The sequence below is a fragment of the Dinoponera quadriceps genome, unplaced genomic scaffold (assembly GCF_001313825.1).
Source record: "Dinoponera quadriceps isolate SergipeBrazil2010 unplaced genomic scaffold, ASM131382v1 scaffold8292, whole genome shotgun sequence".
Lineage (NCBI taxonomy): Eukaryota > Metazoa > Arthropoda > Insecta > Hymenoptera > Formicidae > Dinoponera > Dinoponera quadriceps.
In genome coordinates this window covers 21,051-45,205 of record NW_014562263.1, presented here as the reverse complement: position 1 = coordinate 45,205, position 24,155 = coordinate 21,051, and the positions used below count along the sequence as shown (strand labels likewise).

Here is a 24,155-nt window from a genome sequence, read left to right as displayed (position 1 = left end):
AATGAGAATGTTGCTTCACCAGAGTAAACCATGTTGTTTGATAGAAAAAAAAATAATATTATTTAGAGGAAATAATGTTTGGTTTTCAATATAAACAAAGAAGGTACTTCATTGTACATTTTTTTAACATAGTGTTACTTCTTTCAAATAATTTATTGGAATGAAAATACAAAAGAAATATGTTATTTGGCGGGTAAAGATATTTATATATTGTTTGGGGAACCAAACAATCCTGTTTGTTGAATCAACATTCTTTTGTTCGTTCCAACCCGAAAGGCAAATTTGTTTCAATTAAAGAAATTTGGTCAAATCCAAAGAAATCTCTGCGTGGAGCGAGATTCGGCGAGGGAAATTCGTCCGAGTCTCTTCGCGTGTGTCTGCATGCGTATGCCCGTGTATGTATTGCATGTGTGTGCGAACGTCGCCGCGTATTTGGACTCGGACGCGGCAGACATTGCGTATCGTGTTTGCGCTCCGTTGGTGCGTGCTTGCGGGCGAGCACGGAGAGATAGAGAGAACAAGTAGGAGCGTTTGAGAGAGCGATCGAGGCGCGCGCGCGCGACGGGGGAGAGAAAATAGAGAGCAGTGCTGGTGCGAGCAAGCGAGCGAACGGGAGCGAGAGAGAGAGAGAGACGCTCGAGAATTAAGTCTCGCGTAACGGCGAGCACGTACGCGCTTACGCTCGCTAATTATTGTCGAGCAATTTTGCTACGTGCCCCAGATTTTTTGCCGTCGTAATTTCAAACACGCGTCAATCGCCGGCCGAGCGAGACCCGGCGACGCGGCCGAGTCGCGTTTCATCCGATAGTATTAATCCTTTCGCTCGCTTTCTTTTGTGATCAAGGAGCGACCAGTTTATCCGCGACTCGGATTCGGCGCTCTACGTTTATCTTCGCGCTAGAGAAAAATTTCACTCGTCGATCGGATTTGTTTACCACATTACTCGAGTCGAATGTGTGATGTGTACTTTATTTTTGTCTCTCACGCTGATAAAAGTTGTGAGTTACGAGCGGGAGAAAACAACTGTGTGTTTTCTGATATATTTATCGCGATGAATTTCTCTAAAATCTGTCTCGGTCGTCTCTTAATCGTAACTTGCTCCCCCCCCTCCCCCTTCTCTCTCTCTTTCTCCCGTTTGTTTTGTTTAAGCAAATAAATCGCAAACACACAGTGTCAGGATCGTTCGATATTGCCTGGGCCGATTAATAGATACGTTCTGAGTCACGATTAAGTCATTTAACACTGTAATTTTTGAGCGAAATGATAAATCGAGAAGGAGGAATCGGGAGAGATAAGTAATGGCATTTCGTGGCACGAAAGTTGCCGGCGGATCTTCTCGTTTCCTATTTATCTTCGGTATTCTTTATATGATTATACTCGCGGCAAGTGATTTCGTAAGAAACATCTCGACGGAAAACTGCTACTCTCTCGGTCCGAACGATGAGCAGAACGAGATACAGACGCGCGGAAATTCATTCGTCCGCTGAATTAACGCTGAATTAAATAGCGTTTGCGCTGAGCGAAATTCCGAACTCGCTGATCGGACCTCAAGTATATTGCAAATCCAAGTGGGTAATTTTACACACTTCTGTGTATAAAATCATGTAGTCACTTTCTATTGCATTTGCATGCATACACTTGTACTATGATTTTACATACGTAAGCGTATAAAAATTATGCCGCATTAAAAATAAAATTACACCGCGAATCGAAGTGTATAATTTTTACACGCTTGTACGTGTAAAATTATAGTAGAAACACGCGTACAAGTGCGCAAAAAGTGACTATGCGACTTCATATATAAGCGTGTAAAATTGCACACTCGGGCTCGCAGTGTAAACGAATCCAAGGTTTTTATCCAAATCAGAATGATCAAAGTGAGGTCTTCGATGGAAATCAAACGATGGAATGAAGAAGGACGACAAGGGAGCGACAATTGCAGGTCTAATTTGCATTCATTTCAAGTATACCGCACGCGCAGAGACAAAATAATGTGCGCGAGTATCGTCGATCAAAGTGTTGTGACGCATTTTGTCTCACGTACCGAGAAATTACGCGCGACTGACGTCGATATCGATCGCGTACGTGGTGTGTCGATCGAGTGGAAATGTCAGTGCAGGGTTCGACCGGACTCGTTCGTAAGAAGCACGCGTGCCGCGTTACTACTGTTATCATAAGTTACGCCTCGTCGGGTCGCATAGCGCCGAAAGGATTAAAGGACCGCGGCCTCTCTCGCGACTTGTTTTGTAACTATTAATAGAGGATAAAAACTCCCGAACGTACGACGCGCGCTCGGAGGAATTTATGGCGCGCTTTCTGCGTCTTGGCGATTCAGCGGACGGCGATTAACGGACCATGCGATTTTATTATTTTATTATGCGCGCGGCTGGTCCCCTACGCGCACACGCATGTACGCATGCAGCACACATCTCTCGGTTGGTTATCGCGAACGTTAATTCACTCGGATGAGCGATTCCCGCCGCGCGAGATGTCCGATGGATTATTATATGATGCCGCCTTCGGAGTAGCCTCTCGACGCTTCTCGCGTGGCGCTTCGCGGATTCACCGAAGTCGTTTCGACGGCAATAATCGGCTACACGTGTTCCACGTTACGCATGTAGCACGCGTTCGCGCACCACCCGGCCGCTGCTTCATCGCGAGGCGAAGCGTCGTCGTCGTCGCTCCACCGCTGCTGCATTCCGCGGAAATTGCGAGACGTGAGAGAAACGCCACGGAGGAGCGACCGGATTTCCACCGAATTCTGGGATATTGTCAGTAGGTGGTGGGGACAAATGTTGGTTTTTTTTTGTAACTCGCGGCGAAAGAGAGTGGAGAGAGTCGTATTAGCGCGTGGTCGCGAATAAAATCCTTCGAGGATTTCTTTCACCAAAGGGAGGCCAGATCAGATTTCGGGACTTGTAAATGATGGGGAACTATAGTCTTCGTGAAATTGAGAATATCGGAAATAAGGGAGGAGGAATTGAAAATGCGGCACGGCTCGTCCGATGACGACGACACATTCGCCAACACAGACCCTCTCTTGTCGCCGATCGGAAAGCGATACGCGATTACGACGCGCATGCCGTGCATCACGCGATACGCGTGTCGCACGCGAAAACGCGTGGAATGAAAAAAATATGAAGGTCGTTCGCAGGAATTCCGTCAGTGCAACGACACGTCGTCCACCACGTACTCCAACAGATGTGGTGTGCCCGCTCGATAGCATCGCCTCGCGAGTGTTGAGTTCGTCGCGAGTCGCAAAAATTCCACGCGCCACTCTGTGAAGAGCGAAGATAAGAGGGGAAGGTTGCAGCGCAAAATCTGGAAAACGGAGAGCCGTACGCACGACCGCGAGAAACGGTCTTTTCTCTCAAATTTTTTCTCCGCTGTCTCGTATGGATAATAAACATATAGAGTCGTGTAAATAATAGGGTTATATAAAGTATCGTAAGTAATAGATAAGTATAATATCGCTTTTTACGCATCATTACGATCGCTAACGACGATCAATTTCATTGAGAAATAAGGGGATCTAATTTCAATGACGGAATATACAGGGTGTCCCTGGGACAAATTTCGTGAGGACGTAGAACGGATTGAGCGAGCAAAAAAGAAGTCCTCTTCATTTGGTAAATAACAGTAAAATTTCGAGTTATTAATTGTTGAAAATGGCCGGGTTTAGGGGCTTCTTCGTGATGAACTTTTGAGCAAATGTTTGAGCTATTAATTAAGAAAGTCCCTGTACATGGCCATTTAAAATAATAATTCGAAATTTTGCATGTTGTTTGCAAAATGGTACGGAACTTTTTGTCGATGGCTCAGAAATTTGAAGCTTCGAACATAATTTCCAGCCCTAATTAATTAATAACTATTAATTCAAATTTGCACTTCTCAGTGCGTGCGGATTGATGAATTTTTTTCCAAATAACATTAATCAGCATCGAAACCGACGCGTCTGTTGGAAACAGGCGACGATGACGAGGCTCACGGAAGCCTCGTCGCGGAAAGCGAAACTCTTCTGTCGAAAGAACGCTCGTTACGCGCCGAATCAATCGCTCAGGGCACTAATCACTCGCGCCAGAAAGCCGTGACATGCGCGCGCGCTTCTTCCGACGCGCGCGTGTAGTTACGGCGCATACTTTCGCCGTCTCGAAAGTCGTTACGAGTTAACATTCCTTTTCCACCGAAGGGGCGCGCCGCGACGGACGACTCGCGGTGTGATCTATGAAGCGCTGCGGGCCGTTACCTATTTTTCGGAGTAAAAGACCCGTTGCCGCGTGCGGAACGAGAGCGACCGGCTAATTTCGCGAGTTTAGTAGAGAATCCTCGGCGTTCTCTCGCAACACGATAAGACGTTTATCAGAGAGGGAAAAAAGTGGAGCCGAGCCGCGCTCGGCGTAATGAAGTCGATTAAGAAAATCGTATTTCGCAGTGGTTCGCGAGAGCTTCCGATCGACTCGTCGTCGGGAACTCGACGATTCTAAGACCCGTATTTAATACTTGTGAAACTTGTCTCATGTGAGGCATTCAGATTTTTATTCCGAGTTAAATCTCTCGGGGAGAATTTTCAGTGTATAATTATACGATATATCTGACTCGATATTTTTATGTGTAATAGCGATAACACGTTGAGTGCCGCGCTGATTCCCATTGATCGTACATAAACGTCTAATTGGTGATTATATCAGTAAAGCTGCAGTAAAATCAATATAATGCAGGGTACATGTATCTTTTATCTTGTTTGATTGACTCTTGATTGGCCGTGCAGGCCGCTTTGTAGATGCAATTGATTATATTTTATACGTGACTAAATAAAACGCGGTAATCTCGCGAGGGACAAGTTTCAAGTAACGGCTCGTGCAAATTCGCGCAGCTGGCGAATATTCGGTAGATCCGCGCGGCGCTTTACATTTCGCCGCGGTGCCCCGATACATTCCATCGTTATCGATCGACCAGCGACTCCTCAAAGTCCGCCGGCGATCGGCGACTTCCTCGTGCTGTCGGCGCCACTGTGAGCGCCGGAGCGCTCTTGCAAAATTATCGAACGCAGTTTCAATGTGCGTATCTCGAACGAGCGTGTGAGAGCGAGAGATAAGGAAGAGGAGGAGGAAGAAGGAGGACGCGAGAAGGAGAGAAAGAGAAAGAGATCTGCTGCGGGTGTGACGTTCGGCGAACCTGTGAAAAAAAGATGCACCGCCGCGTTACGTGCATACGTACGCACGCACGCATACGTAGACGCGCGCGTGTGCGAGCCCTCACACATTCCACCGTGTACATACGCACACACACGCGCGCGCACATGTCGCGGCCCTGTTTGTATAGGGTCAAAGAATTGGTCGGGATGCGACGGAGGATCGGAAAGAGAAAGAGAGAAAGACAGGAGGACGCTGTGGCGTGGAGCGACGACGTAACGCGAGAGGGGAGAACAGAGCCGAGGAGGGAGGGATAAGGTAGCACGAGAAGGACGGGAAAGTGTGCCTGAGGGAAGGTAGGGAGAGAGAGGGTGCGTATTTACTGAGCGGGAGAGCAAGCGAGAGAGCAAGATCGAGCGTGTCTTGGCGAGCCGACGACGAGACGAAGACGGAGGTACATAGATAGACAGAGCGAGAGAGAGGGAAAGAGTAAGGAGGAAGATGAAGATAGAAGGAGGGAGAGACAGCTCTCCGTCGTGGAAGAAGGACGCAGCGAGCGATCGGACGGCCGAGCGATCGCGCGTGCGAGAAGGACGGAGGAGAAAAGAGTGGTTAGGCGGCGCCTGGTATGTGGCGCCTTCACTGGCGTCGGGCCATCTTTTATTCTGCCATTACAAAGCGTCAACACGTATCTCCGCCGTGTATATATGGGACGTGTGCGTGTATTCGAAGCGTTCATGGGTGTGTGTAGCACGTATCTGTATCGCCGCGTCGCGCTCTATGCGTATCTCCTTACCGGCGCATTGTTTGTGGACAATGACGAGGCCCGGCGATGACGACGACGATGACGATCGTTAGGTTCCTTTTCTCGGCCTTTTTTAGGATCGCCTAAGAGGGAGAGAGACCCTCCGTATCTCGGTCTCTGGGTACCCGCACCACGTGTCCTTGCGTTACGAGCGCGCTCTTAAGAGCCTCGCTCATGAGAGGGTCGTGACGATGACGATCTCCGAGCGAGCGGAGCGCGTACGGCCCGGACGATGTTCTTTTTTACGAGCGTCGCCGCCGAGTTCTGCGTTAGTTCGCTCATTTTTTCCCGCCTTCCCACGTCCCGATTCTTTTACGACCGGTCGCATTTTTACGTGACGCCTCGTGAGCGCCCGCACGGTCTCGTGTGCATGCACGCGTTCAACAGAGCTCTTTGGATTCTCTTCCTCTATTCTTTGTTCTGTTTTTTTTTTAACTTGAAGTTTAATTATTTCCGGAATCACGTGACGCAACTTGTTCATTGAGAGAATTCGCGGAATTTTCAGGAAGGCGGGAAATCTATGCAGATATCGGCGTGGATACTAGCGCACCTCATTCAGTGGACAAATAATTTCCCCGACCCAGCGGCAGTGGAGACGGCGATGGCGGGACGAAGGGTGCGAGACGTCGGCTATTAATACTGATTCTCCGAAAATGTCTATTAGAGTCCACTCAGGTGCACAGGCGACGGCGCATCAGGGTGCGCCCGCGCGATGTCGATAAGGGCCAACGAAAATACAAGCTCTGCCAAGTGTCCTTTTGATCGAGCATTGCCGCCGCCGCTGTCTCTACGCGCGCGCGTAATAGAAGAGGCGAGGATCTTTTTTTAGACTTTGCGCCGGCCGACACTCCTCTCGCAGAAGAACCGAAATAAATTGAACGATTTTATTGCGATACTATTCGCAGCGCGCCGCCTACTTGTTTCACAATGCCCGCTGCCCCGATATATCTCTGCCGTTCGTTTTATTCAGATTCCGTCCGTGTATACACGCGCCGCCGTCGTCGCATTCCCGCGGTACCAGGCGCCAATATTATTCGCAGTACCGTTCTAATATGACACGCACTTAAGCAAACACCCGATGACTTTATGTCTCCGCTTACTATAAGCGCATACTATGCACACCACGCACGTAGCGCGCGCCGCACGTACGCATTTCGTGAGCGTTCCCGTGTGTACACTGGGTGTCCTTCTTCTATCTTGCCGAATCGAATCTCAACGATTGGTCTCCTCGATCGATTTTCTTCCCGACGGAAATGTGGAGGTAGATGATTTGCAGATTTTATTTTATATTAACGTATTAATATAAAAAAATATATATATATATTAAAAATTCCTGCAGGAAATTTCTACTCACTCAATTGTTCCCAGTTGTTTCAACCGAGTTTTAATAAAGCTGAATGTTCACACGAATACCCTCAGTCGCGGTAACAGAGATATCATTTCTTGTCACCGAATTTTCATCTGGTCACTATTCAGTTGCAAAAACTGATGTATATAAGGGTGTCTGTCACCCTTGGTGGGGTAAGTGGGATAATAATCGCGAACATTTTTGAGTTATTAATTAAAGAAGCTTCTATACATTTTCATTAACTAATAACTCAAAATTTTGCGTTTTGCGCGATTGTTTGTAAAATGGTAGATAACTTTTGTTCACATAGACACCCGTATGTAGATGTAATTGTGCGATCTGTGTTTGAGAGGAGTCGTTTCAGAATAACTCCTTAATAATAATTGAATTATCATCATTAAGGCAATTAAAATAATTGTAATTATGAGAGTCAACGATTCGAGTTGAGTTGCGTTGAATTAGTCGATCTCTGTAGTTGGAATTTCACGCAGTCGGAGTACACCTCGTAACAGTGTAACTTATGTGCGGTCCGTAATTTTTCAAGCTCGCGTAGGCGCATCTCGGAGTGGGGAAAGAGAGGGGAAGTTGCAATTTTCAAATGCGAGCTTTATCTATTGTATCTATCTGTTTGCTCACTATTGACCACGCAACAACGCGCTCTCGCGTCGCGTCGCGGCGTCGTTCTGACGCGCGATCGGAGTCACCTTAAGCCTCGATAAATGCACGCCTATTTACGAGCGACTATTTTTAGACGCGCCGTTCTCTCCCCATTAAACAATTTACGGCAAACGTAAAATCTATTTATCACGACTATAACTCGCATTGCACTGTTATATTATTATATCACTCGCGGATTTACGCGCAATAACGGCGACACGGCAAAACAACACAATACCTAAGGCTGCAAATAATCTCTCAATAATTTTACGTTAATCGATTCTTTCACACTGGATAATCCGGACGCGATCATTGTCCGGATAATCCAAAGAATCAATTAACCCGGACACTATACGGAAGGAAAAAACAATTCCGTTGGTGTAACTGAATTTTCCGTTTCCTAGGGACCAAGACGAAAATTTCGTTGTAGGAACAGAAAAATTCCTGCAGAAGGTTTTTACTCAATCAATTGCTTTTAGTTGTCTCAACCAAATTTTAATGCAGCTAGTGGCACATAGGAAAGCATAAGCGATAAAAAAATTGACCAATCAATCAGTATATTTCTTTAGGTTTATGCGTTCCAAAAGACGATAGAAGTGACTTTAATTCAGATTTCAATGAGTTAAAGAAATATACTGATTGGTCAATTTCCCTTACCGCTTAAGTTTCACTTCTTACGTTTTTTTATATGCCATCCGCTTAAACATTCACACGGATATTCTCGATCGCAGTGACAGAGATGTCACTTCTTGTCACCGAGTCATTTTCATCTGATCTCTCTGGTCCCTGTTGTAGAAAATGAGTTCTTTGTTCCGTGTGTTATCGGCAAGTTCATTGATCAATCTGATACAATCGCAATTATTTTCTCTTTTCTCCATGCACCATTACGACTCTCGTGTCGGAACGTCCGCTTTCTCGGAATGCGCGGCGCGATATTATTCCCCCGATATTTATGCCGCGCGTGTCAAGTTTGCGTGCGCGAACGGAGCTCACAGCGGCGGTGGCGGCGCGACAACGACGACGGTGGAGTAATGCATTCAGAGGACCGGGCGAACGACGCGACGCAGGAAGCCGGCGGTTTATGGCTCTGTGTTGTCCCTCGCGATTTTTTTTTCGGACGCTACGGGTGGTTCTCGAATCATCTCCTCCACGGATAGAGAGGATCTCCGCGTGAAAGTCGCCGCGCCGGCGAGGCGGCGATCCTTTCCCCACTGGGTCTCGTTTAAAAGGCGTCTGTCCTCGACTTGGCGACTCGCTGACGCGGTCATCCGTCGCCTCCTCGCACCCGATGCCGCCGCGTCGCGTTGTGTCGCGTCATGTCGCGTCGCCCCGCTTCGTGTCTCCCGCGTACGTCGCGTCGCATCGACGTCGCCTTGTGTGTCTCGATTGACAGAAAGAGCGATTCGCCTTGTACCGTATAATCCTATACACCTGTGCGCGCCTCTTGTACGTGTGACTTTTTTATCGACTCTGCCCGAGAGGCGCGTTCGACCGCGGGGCGAATCCATCGCCCGCGCCCCGCCGTTAAACGTCCGAAAATAGCGGCGAGAAAATAACTCCGGGAAAGAAAAGAAAAGAAAAGAAGAGAGAGAGAGGGAGGGAGGGAGGGAGGGAGGGAGGGAGGAAAAGGGCGAGATGAATCCGTTTCTTGTAGACCTCACTCCTATATATTCCCGCATATTCATCTTGGACGTTGGTCGTGTAATTTTTCCCCAGGGCGGAAGCGTGAAAAAGTGAACATCTCCAAATGTTTGTAAATTAGAACGTTTTCACAAGTTCACGCTGCAGGATAAAGTTCATGATGGTGGGGATCGTTCGTGAATATTTTCTTCTAGCATGAATTCGTGAAAAGTGACGATTTTTTAATTTGTAAGCATTTGGAGATGTTCACTTTTCATGTTTTCGCCCTATGCAGAGAAAGAGATGTATTTGACTTGAGTTTGTTTAATATAAGCAACATAATTTAATATTAAATATATCATTTTGTTTGATTGAAAATATTTCACCAGAGTAAACCATGTTGTCTGAAAAGAAAAAAACAGTATTATTTAGAGGAAATAATATTTAGTTTTCGAAAAAAAAAATTTATTTCGTCGTATATTTAAGTTTGTTCCACTGAAACAAAGAAGTCCTTTAATCTTTTTCTGACATAGTGTTACTTCTTCCAAACAATTTATTGTTTATGACAATCATTGTAATGTTGAAATAACGTTATACACGATGCTCGTGTAACAAAGACGGGAATTGGAATTGAAAGGGATATGTTTATTATTCGCAATGCGTCCGGCCTACAAGCGCCATACTTGAAATATCACGTTGATGTTTCGAGAAATAAACGAGCCCGCAATTATCGTGCCCGATTTCGCTGATCGATCGGAGCTGGCGCGTGAAATCCATTTCCGTTGAAATTCGACGGAAACGCCAGTCTGCCGCGCGATCGTAATCGATTTCGAAAGGCCGACGCGATAAACCGCGATGAATGGCATCGCGTCGCGCTTTAGCGGCGCCGGTTTCGTTCGTTTGCCATACTTTACGCAACCGTATATCGGCGCGTATTACGTGTATTACGTAAGGAACGCGCCTCGAGTTCAACACATTTGGACACTGAATTGATTTCACGTGCGCGCGAAAAAGCCACGCCGTACTGCGAAATTCGTGAAATCGCCACACCGGTTTTCGACGGATGTAAAACAGCCGATACGGCGCAAAAATCCTCTCACGATTGTGTGTCTTCATTGATCTTCTGAGATCGCGTGCTCCCCTCTTCCCCCTCCCTCTTTCTCTCTCAAGGTAATCCGGTAGCGCTCCGCGTCTTATTCCGCACTCGTCGTTTAGTTTCTCCCCGAGTTTCCGATTACACGCGCGAGATCGCGATTGAAAAACGATTCTCTGCGCGCGCGGGGCCGGTTCGCATCACTCGATCGATCTTATCAACCCTCGAATTAAATCCCGAGGAAGCGTACCGCCGTTACTTCCGGCCTCTCGCGACACTCGTCATTTGCAACCCTCCGCCGTCCATCGAGCGTTCATTCCTCGTACTGCCCGTCGACTTCCCGTCGTAGCGAGTCACACGTCTGTCGGTCTACGTGATAATCCATATATAGCGTGTACATTCCGCGCGATTTATATGGTACAAGCGTATTTAGTTTAGCGCCACTGGTTATGCAAATATTTGCAGGTAGTGACGCTCAGAAGGCGGAACGTTATCGCGTCCTGTCACGGTGAGAGCTAAGTCGTTCGTACAAGACTCGGAAAAAAATAAAAATGAAAGAAGGAGAGAGGGGTCGTGCGATGTCAAAAATATCGAAAGAAAAATACGAGGATAAGCCTCCGTAAAACTTCCCGTAACGCCGCCGATTTTCGTGAAACTCGATACAGACGGGCTATTTTTCGACGAGCAGGAGGAAGGATCCTTCGCGTCCCCAGGGAGAGAAGATAAAGCGTGATTTATAAATAAATGATAGATGTGTTGGAGAGAAAGAGAGAGAAAGAGATATAAAAATGTTCTGTGTGGCCGTCGCGTAATTCCAGCGGGATTTATCCGCAATCTGGCGCTGATTACCGGCTGAAAGTTCCCCCGTCGATCCCCTCGGGCCACTTTCAGCAATCTTCGAAATGTTTTGAAATTCCGACGGCGATACGGGCGCCATTGGGGACACGCGCATCTTATCGCGGGCAAACACCGCTCGGCTAAACTCGTCGTAGTCCTATCGCTCTCGCTCTCGTCTATCAAACTATATATATGCGAGAAAAAAAAAATAGATATTTACATGTGTACACACGCGCGTACCACACGTACGTGCGCATATGCGCTGCATGCGCGCGTGCGACGTATGCAAATATAACGCGGCGATAGTGCGTATGCCTGCGTAATGTACGGGGTGTTCCTCGCGCGAGTCTGATTTATTTCACCCGCGGCGGTATCCGACACGGAAGCAGACGGAAGCTATTCCTGGCAAAAAGTGCGTGTTCCCTCGCGGTACGAGAAAATAGGCGGCCGACCTCGCGTCCATTACGCGCGAACGAGAGAGAGCAGCGCATCTCGCGCGCGCCTTCGACGGGGATTAATTCGGCTCGCAGCCGCCGAGGGAAGTCAGATTGTTTCTTAGATGTTAACCGCGATAAATGAGTGTATTAGCGTCGCCCGTAGGACGTTCCATAAATAATATCGATGTCTGTCGAGAGGGAGAGAGAGGCCGAGACGCGCGTAAAAACGCGTCTGCGACGTTTCGTCTGCACTTCATTAGAATAGCAATCGGTGAGATCACCGCGACATCGCGCTCTTTCTCTTTACGCATCAAAAGAATAGACAAATTTTGTTATAATAACACCGCTAGGTTTGGCAATATATTTCTGTATAAATTATTTATATTAATATTTTGGTAATGTTTAATTGATGCTGTTATTCTTCTTCATTCTTAAATGTTAATTTGCTTATGCTTTTATATATACAAAATTTTGGCAACAAACGGCCAGTAACAACGCCTTAGGGGAGGTCACGGAGCGCTTAATAAGTAATGCTGTTTCTCTCTTGTTACTCGTCGTATGACAATATCGTTAGTTGAAATTACATCATCGCACCTCCAGCACGTGAAATTCCCCGTGAGACAACGTTAGCGTTCCGGAGAGTAGTCTAAGTACAGCGAGAGAGGCGTAGAAAGGGAGATAAAGAGGCAGACATTTTACAATCGTATCTGCTGCTTGTCCCATCAGTCGGCCGAGCGAGAGGTTTAACGGACGCTCCGGCCGCGTCCTTCCCCGTGATGTGCTGGAACTTGGTAATCGCGACTCGTCCGTGCGGGCCGCGGGAGGTGAGGAATTTGGCAAGTACGTCCCTGGTAGCGGAGAATTGTGGGTTATGCTCGGAGTGAGCGCGCGCGCGCGGTCGTTGCGCTCGTGTGCACAACGCGGCGCACGTGTGTGGTTGCTCTGTGCGATCGGCAAACGGAACACACAAACACGTGCAATTAAATACACGTGTATAAACGCGTAATATGCACGCACACACACAGGTACTACGCGCGCGAGACGCGATCGCAATGGAGTCGTCGTCGGTGGCCGGCTTTCTTGTTGCAAGCTACGCGCGTGTCGTTCGTTTAGGTATGCAACGCGCACGGCGCACCTATACGGAGCCGCGCGCGGTCGTAGAAAGGCCGTTTGAAGGACAAGGGTCACGTCTCCGACGCCGATATATATACGCGACACGGCCACTGCCTTTACTACCTTTACCGTATAGCCGTCGACCCCGGCGCGTCTACCTCTCCGCGTGATCTCACGCACGCGAACGCGAGCATATATACGTGAGTACGCGATCGAGAGAGTGCGTGCCCTCGGACGAGCAGCTCGCGGGATTCTTTTCCTTCTTTTCGGAATGGAGATGGATGTACATGCGGAGATGTGCTCGCTTAGGAATCGCCGTCAGAATGTGGGACAGGTCGCCGGAGATTCATGAGCGACGTAACTTTTGCCGAACGAGAATGGAGAAGTCCTGAAATTTCTGGAAATGGAATGGAGTGATCTCGAAAATTTCGTGTGGAATCCCACCCGTGTAAATTCACTCGGAGCGACGATGAAAATATTTTCACATATCACGTGAAACACATTCACACGAAAAGTAATTTGACATAGCAAGTTTTACGTTGTCGCAGCAAAATCTGTCAGCTACTATATAGACAGCTGAACGATTTTCTAAGAACACCGATTGCCGTTCGCTGAATTATTTTGCTGTGAGAACAAATTAGTGGATGTAGGAAAGCACTGTTTTGTTCTAACGGCAAATTAACGCGTCCTACGGATAAATTTAATCAGCACAATATTTTCTATTTCGGCTTTTCTATTCGAAATGATTTTTACTCTAATTACGAGTAAATTCACATAATTTCATTATGCCGATAAAATTTTATTCCTGTCGCAACGAATATGCAGTAGTAACAATAATTCCGCTACGATAAAACTATTTTTTCGTTTTCAAAATTGTGTTCCGCATCACAAGAATGAATAATTTGAAGTGAAATTGTACTCAACACGAGTGAAAACTCTCTCGAAACGATAGTGAAAATACTTTCACTCCACATCACAAGAGTGAACGTTTAATTCAAAAACTCAGAATGATTTCTTAATCCATACTAACGAATATTGCAATCGATCAGAGTTAATTTCCAATGACAATGGAGCGTATCACATTTTTTCTCTCTTTAATTTCGGATGAAAATATTCACTCAGCGATGCAGAGTGGAAGAATTTATTCCGTATGGCTGAAAAATTACTCGAATTCGAGTGGCCCGGCTGTCACCCTGTATTTCCGGTGGAATTTCACTCGAAGGGATTTTGCGAGGGGGACAAAAGCATCAGCGAAGTTGCATCACGCGGAGATTGTGTGAGTAGTTACGAGGGAGGAGAGAAAAAACAGAACAGGAGATAATATTATTTTAATACCCAATGCGTGCCCTGTTATGCGCCGCTACTTCTCGCGTGTAGTTCCGCGAGGGAAGAGATCTCGATACGTGCACAATTACGTACTTCACAATTACACATTACGTAACTTTCTAATAGCAATGAGGGAAAAATCGACGTTTTGGACCACACTATTTCAACATTTCGAGTATGTCACTCTCGACTTTACTGCGATGCGTGCAACGCATCTTACGCGAGGGATCCCGATGCGCGATTGCGCGCAATTTATTATTCTCAATACCTGTGAATGAAAAATTGCGAGATACGGCGCGTGTACACGTTCGACGCGTTACTTTGTAAAAGGCGGTGCTTTTATCTTTTCGCGTGCGAGATCGTTAACACACCCGGCGGTGCGCACAGGCACGCACGCACGCACACACACACACACAAAATACCTACACGAGAAACCGTATGTGCAACTCCTGCGTGTGTCGCGAGTGCACCTCTACGTTACGCAGTTACTTGGCTCGGCCATGCCAAGGTTGGGAACCTTATCTAAGCTCAGGGTGTTTGACCCAACTGGGAAAACACATTGGCACTCGGTGCTTTGCACCGCTACGGTCGTGAGCGACCGATCCGCTTTAAGCACCGTTCACAATTGGCTTTTGTTATCGACCGGAGAGATGCGACGCGCGCAACGTAAGCACGGATTTTATTGTTCGCTAATGCGGAGGCAGAGTATCGATACACGAGAGCATTCTATTATCAAGGAAAACAATTGAAACGCGCTTTCACCGCTTATCGCGACTTCAGGCGAAAGAAATCTCCACCTGACGCCTCGAAATAATTACATTTCATCGCATTGTCTTTTCTATCTAGCATTTCAGAAAATTAAGAAAACGTTTTATCGCCTCAGCCGCCAGAGGACTGCGCTTTGAGTAACGGCCGAAGTTGAGCTAATAATATATTTCATTATCTTCGCTTAATGCCTGCTCGCATTAGCGGCGAGACACGCGATTCATTTGGAATTTTTCTCAGTGTAGGTATTCTAATTTTATAAAGTGCATCGTGCGCGTTACATAGAATGGGGAGGGTCGCGCTACAGTTGCTCGTACCCGAGTCAACAACGCCTCCCATCGACGGGAAACGACGACGGCTTTTGAACGTCCTCTCTCTCTCTCTCTGCCTCTTTTCTCCACGGCGAATTGAATTCTCGTGCATCGCCGCGGCGCACGAAATACACGACGCAAATCGCGTCGGATTAATTTACGAACGTAAAATATCGTGCCGATCAAAACAACTCCGCCGAGGTGTATGTATGTATGTGTGTGTGTTATGTTTTCTGCTGGGCACACAACGCGCGTCGAAGCGAAATCGGAAGGCCGGAGCGGTATTATTCTTGTGGATCGTCGTCGTCGGCAACGCGCGTCGATAAGTAATTGCATCCAATTTCTCCGGAATTCGCTTTTGGGCCGAACGCCGCGACAACGTCGTTCGCTCTCTCTCTCTGGTTCAAATTTATTATCCACCGTTATTCAGCCCCCGCGAATGTGCCCTCTGCTCTCTCGGCCAAATGATTTACGAACGGCTGCTTCGGCGAACACAACTCGCTCTTTTTCTAGCGTTTAAAATTTATTCCCGCGCGTCGCGACGCCGTGTGCTTTCTCGCGGCTGAAACGCCTTTCGAGGGTCCTTTTAATCGGGCGATACTTCTCTCCCCTCGTTTTCCTTGCCGCATCTAATTAGGAGATCGATGCGCGCGTGTGGCCGCGTTGTGATAAACTACAGGAAAAAGGTTACATGTTGATTAAAATTCCAAGCAGTTTTACTCTTCAATTCCTAGATAGAAGTTAATAAACTGTCCAATAATTGCTTAAAAATTGCATGAAATTTCTACCAAGGAGTTCGGTGGCCGCATTTGTTGCGGAAAAAGTGACATATGCCCATCGGCAAATTTTGAGGGCTCACTTAGACTATCTAAAGGTATCTAAAGATGCCTAAGGGGACGAATGCTCTTTTTATACATAAATCCGAAAACTTCTTTATAAAACTCTATATCATTAAAAATATACTTTTTTGACATTTTAAATTAGTTTTTCGCTTTCTCTCTCTTATTTTTATTCTTTTATTATTTTATATATATATTAGTCTATATTAATCTGTATTAGTCTTTTATTATCTTATTATCGACAGATATTTTTAAGTTAAAGGGCGATGACCGCCGGGAGAATAAAGTCACGCGTGCGCGACAGTTGCTGTCAGTGTTTTTGTAATCTGGAAGAAATTTCGCGCGATCTCGGTCTCCGCGGTCGGTGAGTCGATCGATTGATTTTTTAAACGGCGATTCGGCGCTTTTCCGAGCGCGTTCGTAGTCACGGTCGTGCGTTTCTCCAATTTTTTATCCTCGGTTTGCAGATAATATTCCATAGCGTCAAGTATATTTATAGGATACGTGCGTATACGCGTCTTGTCAGCATCGTTCGTGGCGGCGGCAACACGACGACGATATCGCATTCCAAACGAGACTCCAGACACTTCAACCGGCACTGTCGCGTGTCTCGGGACGCGATATTTTTCTCTCATCCGTGTTTACACACGCTCCCGTGCAAACACCTTGCGTATCGCTGCGCGGCGATTGGTATGCGACTTGGGAAGGTCGACACTGGAGATCTGCGTACGCTGCAAACGATAAATATCCACGGCTCCGCGTTAGCCATTAGAGAGACGGCTGTGCGCGAATCTCTTCCGATCGGCAGCGATAGCGACAGCGAAAAATACAAGTATCGCGTTATCTTATCCCTTTTCTAATAATATATCCATGTAGACTCGCGGGCCGGTATAATTATTTCACGAAGTGTCGCGGAGAAATCTAAGGAAGTGGCGTCTAATTAAATTCATCTTCATCGTGGAATTCTTAACACGGGGGAAAAATTATGCGCAAGTTAACGGTTCACTAAAATTCTTGTGTTACTTCAATAAAGTGAATATGTTAAAAAGCAATACATCAACATGACGTTAATTTAACATACATTTGTGTACTTTTTAACCTGTTCCCATGTTAAAGTAACAGAAAAATTTCAGTGGCCCATTATTAACACAAGATCTTTTACCGTGCATATTGACGAAGAATAAAATTTTGCATGCGCGTTTGAAAAACGAGAAATCTCGTTTCCCGTCGCGTATTTGTGTGAAAACGAGATTTCTCGTTTCCTGCCGCCAATACGTTAATCGCGGTTTCCACGCCCATCGTCAGAATTAGACTCATTAGCGCGGCAATCGGAAGTTATTTTCGTCCTTGTATTGAAAATATCATGCATGCTGGCGCCAGATGTATATTAATATTGTCTGGGACGGTCACATACACGCACGTATCTACCGCGCGCGAAGGTCTACGTTCGCGGACTCGGCATCACGCGCCGGCGAAATTGCTCCGCGGCGGCGGCGCGGAGGAACGCGCGAGGAGAACCGGCAATTCTCTGGTGGCGCGCGGTCGCCGGCACCGATTCATTGAGGTTTTTCTTATCCGAGCTAAAATCCTTGGAAATGAGAGCGGTTATGAAAATAAAAGGCCGCCGCGGACGTCTCTAAGAGGCAGACGTGAAATAATATGCCTCCCGGCGAGCACGGGGGGCCGAGGAGAAACGAGGACACTTAAAGCGGCAAGCTGCAGTCAATTCCGTAATTGCTTCTTTATCACGATCTTCAGAGAACCGACAGAATTGCTTTATTACAGGGCTTTCAGTCTGCTTCCAATTTTCCGAGCACATGCGTCGCTCGCTCGCACGCGCGTCGCGCTGCTGCGTTGCGTGGCCCACATTTAGTGACTGCGTTTATTGTATCGCGCGTGCAGACCGCGAACGTCGCGCGCAGGATGCACCTCGTGACAGAGTCATCTCTCTCTCTCTCTCAGCAAGAAATAAATTCATGCTAAATTCAAGCAAGGCGATGATTCTTGGCACCACAAGATACTTAACCCTCTGTTAGTCGTAATATCCAATAGATACCATCCTAATACTTGTCAATTTGTTCTTCACTGCGTTTTAGGGAACTTGTCTTACAACGTTAAGAAATGTAATCTCTATAACTTCAGGTTTCGGGGGACAAATCCGTCGTTTCCCAACCTTTTCCGCGGGTTTTCTTGGCCTCTTATCTTCTTTACGGGAAAAAGTAAATGTGACGGGGTCTTAACCGAACACAGGTGAATCTTTCTAAACGAATTTTTGTATTTTTGGAATAGAAATCGAAAAAAAATCCGCTCAAATTTGGGGAAAAACGATGCTTTTCCGAAACTTTAAAACCATAGCTGTACCCTTTCTTTTCTCTGACAATTTTCTCGCGTTTTCTCTCGCGTTCGCACTCCGTTCGACTCCGTGTCATCATCGCGGAGGAAGAGGCGCGCGACACGCGTTGCTCTCTCTCTCTCTCTCTCTTTCGGAAGAGAGAAGAGCCCTCAACGTTTTGGCAGGCGGAGGAGAATTTTCACGAGTGTAACAAAGAGCGTTCTGTTCTGGCTGGTCGAGCTAGATTCGTGCGTCGTATCGTCGCGAATCGCGCGTACCAACAACAGTTTTATCATCGACCACCTCGATACCTGAAACTTATCTCGCGAGTTCTCTGCGGTAACGATAATACAATGACATACGTGGTTCTGGGGCGTCCGTGTCGATCCCGCGCTGCTGACGCGGTCTCACCTCTCGCGTTGGTCTTCGCGCTTCCCCGATCCAGGGGATTCCATAATTCAATGGGATATAAAACGCGGACGCGCCGCCGCGCGCGGTGTATGTAAGACACCCGGTCGTCGGGAACCGCTGAAAGACCGCAGACGATCGCAGATAAACATGAAAATTTCGACGGCGACTACGGTGCCGACGACGACGACGGCGGGCGACGCGACAGGCGTCCTTGCTCCAACCACTCGCGCTACTACCGATGACGTAATCGTCGCGATACCCCGCAATCTTGGCGCCGCGGTAAACTCGTAATATCTATTTTTATCTGTGTGGTGGAAGCAAGGGGCCCCCCGGTTCCCTTCCCCTCCACCGTCGGCCGCGTCCCATCTATCTCTCTCTCTCTCACACACACACACACATGCTGCGCCGTTCTACGACACACGCCAGCAGCTCGTCCACACGCGTATCGAGCCACACAGAAAGCCAAGCCAAACCAAAGCCAAGCCCCGCGAATGTCCGAGAGCCTCGAAAACCGAACGACGTTATTGCGACGGCGACGACAGCGGCGGCGACGGCGACGGCCGGCGCGATAAGAACGCTTTCGCGTCGCGCTTTTCGAATCCGCCTACGATGAAATTTCCGGTCCGGTCGAACGAGTTCTCGCCGTCTGATAAGCTCGGCGACCGCTTATCGCTCGAGTTTTACCGATCATCGGCAAAGAGAGAGAGAGAGAGAGGGAGAGGAAGAGCGCGCCTACGTGGATCTTCGACGATCACGCACTGGGTGACGCGAAAAACTAATTGTTTGCTCGAGAGAGAGTTCTTTCCTTTTTTTTCGTTATAGCGTTGGAAATCAAACGAGATATGCGCACAGAAAAATACTGCATTCAAGTATTAATTGTTGTTTCAAATATTTCATTAGTTCGTATATCCGCAAATTCGTTATAAACATCAAATTAATTTAATTCATTCTAAATATATTTTGAATCCTAATAAGTTTAGTACTTCAATCATATGTATTAAATTAAAACACTAAAACCAAAACTTCAGTTTACTTGTTCAAATTAACCATATTTAACTTTTCTTTGATAAAGTTTATAATATTCTTGAATAGAAACACGTCCTTCTTTTGAGTAAATGATTATGAATTTTTCTAGTAATTGTGTAATGAACATATTTAGTACTATTATCAAGAAGATACTCTTTGTTCAAGATAGCCATTATTTAAGAGAATAAAAATAAACTGAGTAATTGCATGCGGCATAATAATATTTTTCTCTGCGTGGGAGCGGGATTATGGAGATTAACTACGCACGAGATTAATTAATTCGAGCGTTTGCGTAGCCGATTTTTGAATAAAAGAAATTCCTCCATCTATTAAATTAGATTGTATCGCGCGACAATTTCCAAACGATAATGAATAATAAATATATGTGCATAACGTCTGGCGCCACATTATTGCGCTAACTATAGCGGCCGGTATTAATATTAATTTCTATTCATTTTTTGTCTCACCGTTCTTTAAATAGAATTGAATTCAGGGTCGTGCACCTTTTGCGACTTATCTCGTTCCCACAAATCCCCATTAGCTGCACGCGGTCACTGTTCGTCCATTCTCGAATCTCTGGCGCCAGCGCGATGCCGGACGGCGAAAAGCGTAGGACTTTACGGTGAGACACGTGAGTCCTTTGTGATGCCGCCGGCGCGATGGTGGCCTTTTCACGTACCAACCGTCTTTGCGAGGAAAGGCCTATCGTTAACAAAGGATCTCGTTTTCCGTCGAAAAGATCCGTGTAAGGCTGAACCTCCGGAAGACGACGATTAACTCCCTTTTGAGTATAATCGGACGTTTTCCTCGCAACGCGCGGAAGCGAAACGATAAACTGTGAAAACGCGGAATACATGTCGTGGAAATTGCGGTTTTCCGCCGAGACGCTTTGGCCGAGGATTTTCCTGCTATTTTTGCATGCCACTTCACGCTAGTTTATCTACTACTTCGGTTATCGTTGAAGTTTCGCGTTACGAAGTGAAGATAACGTCAAACAACGTATACTTTTCTTTTTTTCTTTCCGTAATCTCGTCTTTATCTATCCGACACATTTCATATATCTATATTTTGGGGGAGGATATTTTCCTCTTTAACGCAATACTTAGCATCGATGAAATTTTCCAACTTGACGCGAGAACTTGAAGACCCCTCTGCACGGAAAACTACTCGGTTTGTACAATTTCTGTTTCCCGGAAACAGAACTCGGTTGCAGGGGTGGAAAGATTTCTGCAGGTTTTCGTTACTCGGTCATTTATCCTCGGTTATATCAATCGAATTTTAATGCTGTCGGATGTCGGAACGAATACTTTCGGTCGCAACAACAAAGAGATCATTCGGACTTGCGGACAAGTTTTCATGTACATTTCTTAGAAAACAGATTCAGTTCCATGACCGAGTTTTTCTTTCCCTGCGGGATTCCTGTAATGACAAACGAGAATTCAGGACCGCCAGGAGCGGCGATCGGACGAACGTAATGTGATCGTAACATGATCGTAACATTTCGCGCGACTCTCACGGGCGTAATGACTGCGGTAATGTCATTCATGAACGAGCGAGCGATGGATGGCCCGATGCGTGACACCAAAAACGAGAGAAGGAATATCTAATAAATAAAACATACTTATTCGATGGATGCTAATAACATATTTACTTAAATCTTTCTAAATTCTTTTATTCAAGTGGAATAAACAAATTGCTTTCATGAAAAACTGCAGTTTTAAGAAAATATATATTTTCTCATTTGAAAACAACTATCTTTTCTCAGAGTGTAAACGTATGTATATTAATCTAAGTTAAGATATTATTATTAGTACCCACTGAATAAATATTTTTCATTTTTTTTTTCTCTCTCGATGTATTGGCCGACAGGCTCGGCCGTTTTCCCGCTCTAATCAATCTTTTTCCTTCTGTGTTTTTCGCAGGTGAGACGGGGCAGAGGGAATGGTGCACCTTGGCGTACTGGGAGCTGGGCGGCCGAGTGGGCCGTCTGTATCCCGTGGAACCTTCGACGGTGAACGTCTTCGACTCTCTCCACGACGGCGATGGCCTCTGTCTGGCGACACTAGCCGAGAACCATATTGCACCGCCCGCGGTCCAACGTACGCGCAGCAAAATCGGTCTAGGTAAGGTTTCACCGCTACAAAGTTCGATTTAACATTCTGCATGAGAGAGAGAGAGAGAGAGAGAGAGAGCGCAAGGCTCCGCCTCAATTTACTTCGCGTCAGAGAGTCTCGCTTGTTTCACGCTAGATCATAGTCATTGAAGAATCTTATTATATCTCGCTGATGTAACAATTTCGTGCGAGATCCTAGATCTCTTAGCAAAAATATCACTCCTTAAAGTGCACGAAAAATAATTATTTTTTTAAGAAAGTTACTTCTTAAAAGTCATTATCGTTACGTGTTATTCCGTTAAGGAAAAAAAAAAGCATTTCGTCGGCACTGCTTATCTTGAAAAAATAATTCATTGCCACTATTGTTACTCAAAAAATAACGAGTCGTTACCATTCCCGTTACTTTTTTCATCAAATTTCTAAGATCTTTGGCTAATATTCGCCGTCCATCCAATGTATATATTTTGCATATCCGAAGTAATTATTATATCCGTCGCCATTACTAAAAGTATAATTACGTCACCGTATAATATACAAAGGAAAACGCCGTTACCAAACGTCGTGACCGACAAAAGTTGGCTCGCAACGGTAAAACGGCGGTTTACCTTTCGATTCTGAAAATATCACGATATTACAACGCGATACTCGTACGCAGAGCTCGTTCGTAAAAGCACGTTGCGTCAGACGTGCGAGCGAGAGCGCGCGCACCTTCGCAGCCTCTCCGGATGTTGAGTAATCACCCTTACGTCGCTTTCGTCGCAGGGCTAACGCTCAGCCAGGAGGCGGACGGTGTATGGGCGTACAACAGGTCGGAGAGCCCGATCTTCGTCAACTCGCCCACCCTGGACGACCCGGAGTCCAGGACGCTGCTGGTCTATCGAGTGCCGCCAGGCTTCTGCCTCAACATCTTCGACCGCGCCAAGATCCTGCAGCTTCCATACGGCGGCGGCGGCGGTGGCGCGGGGGCGGGCGGCTTCGCCTCCGGCCCCGTCGATATTAACTCCGTCCGCATCAGCTTCGCCAAGGGCTGGGGGCCCAAATACTCGCGGCAGGAGGTCACCTCCTGCCCGTGCTGGCTCGAGGTACACCTGGCGCCGTGCAGGTGATCGTCCCCACTGCGACCGGCCGCAAGGATATCGAGTCTCGTCCAGTCGCGCCTCTTCCTCCTCCTCGTCATCGTCATCATCGTCGTCGTCATCGTAGTCGTCGTCCTCGTCGTTGTCGTGATCGTTTCTGGGGTTAGACTTGAACGGTGATGTAACGATGCGGCGACCCTGGCCTTTAGCTCCGTCCTAGCAAGAGCGGTGTTTAAACGCGCGTCCCGGGGGCCACGGATCTCGAAGAGCAAGATCGGTGCCCCCTCCCCCGAAGCAGTCTTACCAAAGTACACGCTGTCTTATACGTCTAGGGACAACGTCGCGTACCGTTGCGTCGGTAACGAGAGGTAGATAAGGAGATAGACGGAAAGCGGGAGAAAGAGAGATAGGAACGGAGATCGTGTTCGCGCGAGCGTGCTCATCGAGCGCCTACGAACGAAGAGGGACTCACATTGACGAGTGGTGCCTTGGGATCTTCACGAACCGCGTGCGCGCGTATTCACGCATTGATGCTGTTTTTCAATTTTGTTTTCCCTTTCTTTTCCCCTTTTTCTTTTTCTTTTGTTCTCTGTGCGCGATCGGTCCCCTCGATCGCCGAGGTGTTGTTATGTCGATGCTACTCTCGAGATTCGTGTGGAGAATTTTCGATAGCGGGAAGCGGAGAGAGAGAGAGAGAGGGGGNNNGGGGGGGGGGGGAGAGTCGGGCTTCCGGTAGGTCTAGTCATTTGCGTTTAATCTGCGCCAGCTCGCGAATTCGCGTGGTGGATGCTGAATTCACAGCAGCATGGCAGGGAAAATTCTTAGTCTTATCGAAACATGAAGCAAGAGTAACGTCGACGAAGGAGAGAGAGAGAGAGAGAGAGAGAGAGAGAGAGAGAGAGAGAGAGAGAGAG

General features: G+C 47.0%; 1 protein-coding gene across 3 annotated transcripts in view; it reads left to right on the top strand.

The window, feature by feature from the left end:
* Positions 1–23,952, top strand: part of LOC106751087 (mothers against decapentaplegic homolog 6) — a 71,242-nt gene extending 47,290 nt beyond the window's left edge. For all 3 annotated transcript variants that reach the window (XM_014631865.1, XM_014631866.1, XM_014631864.1), the window contains 2 exons: positions 21,975–22,175; positions 22,928–23,952. In XM_014631865.1, coding sequence (XP_014487351.1) covers positions 21,975–22,175; positions 22,928–23,271 — 545 coding nt within the window. In that variant the 3' untranslated portion in view covers positions 23,272–23,952. The remainder of the gene's footprint in view (positions 1–21,974; positions 22,176–22,927) is intronic.
* The last annotated feature ends 203 nt before the right edge of the window (positions 23,953–24,155 follow it).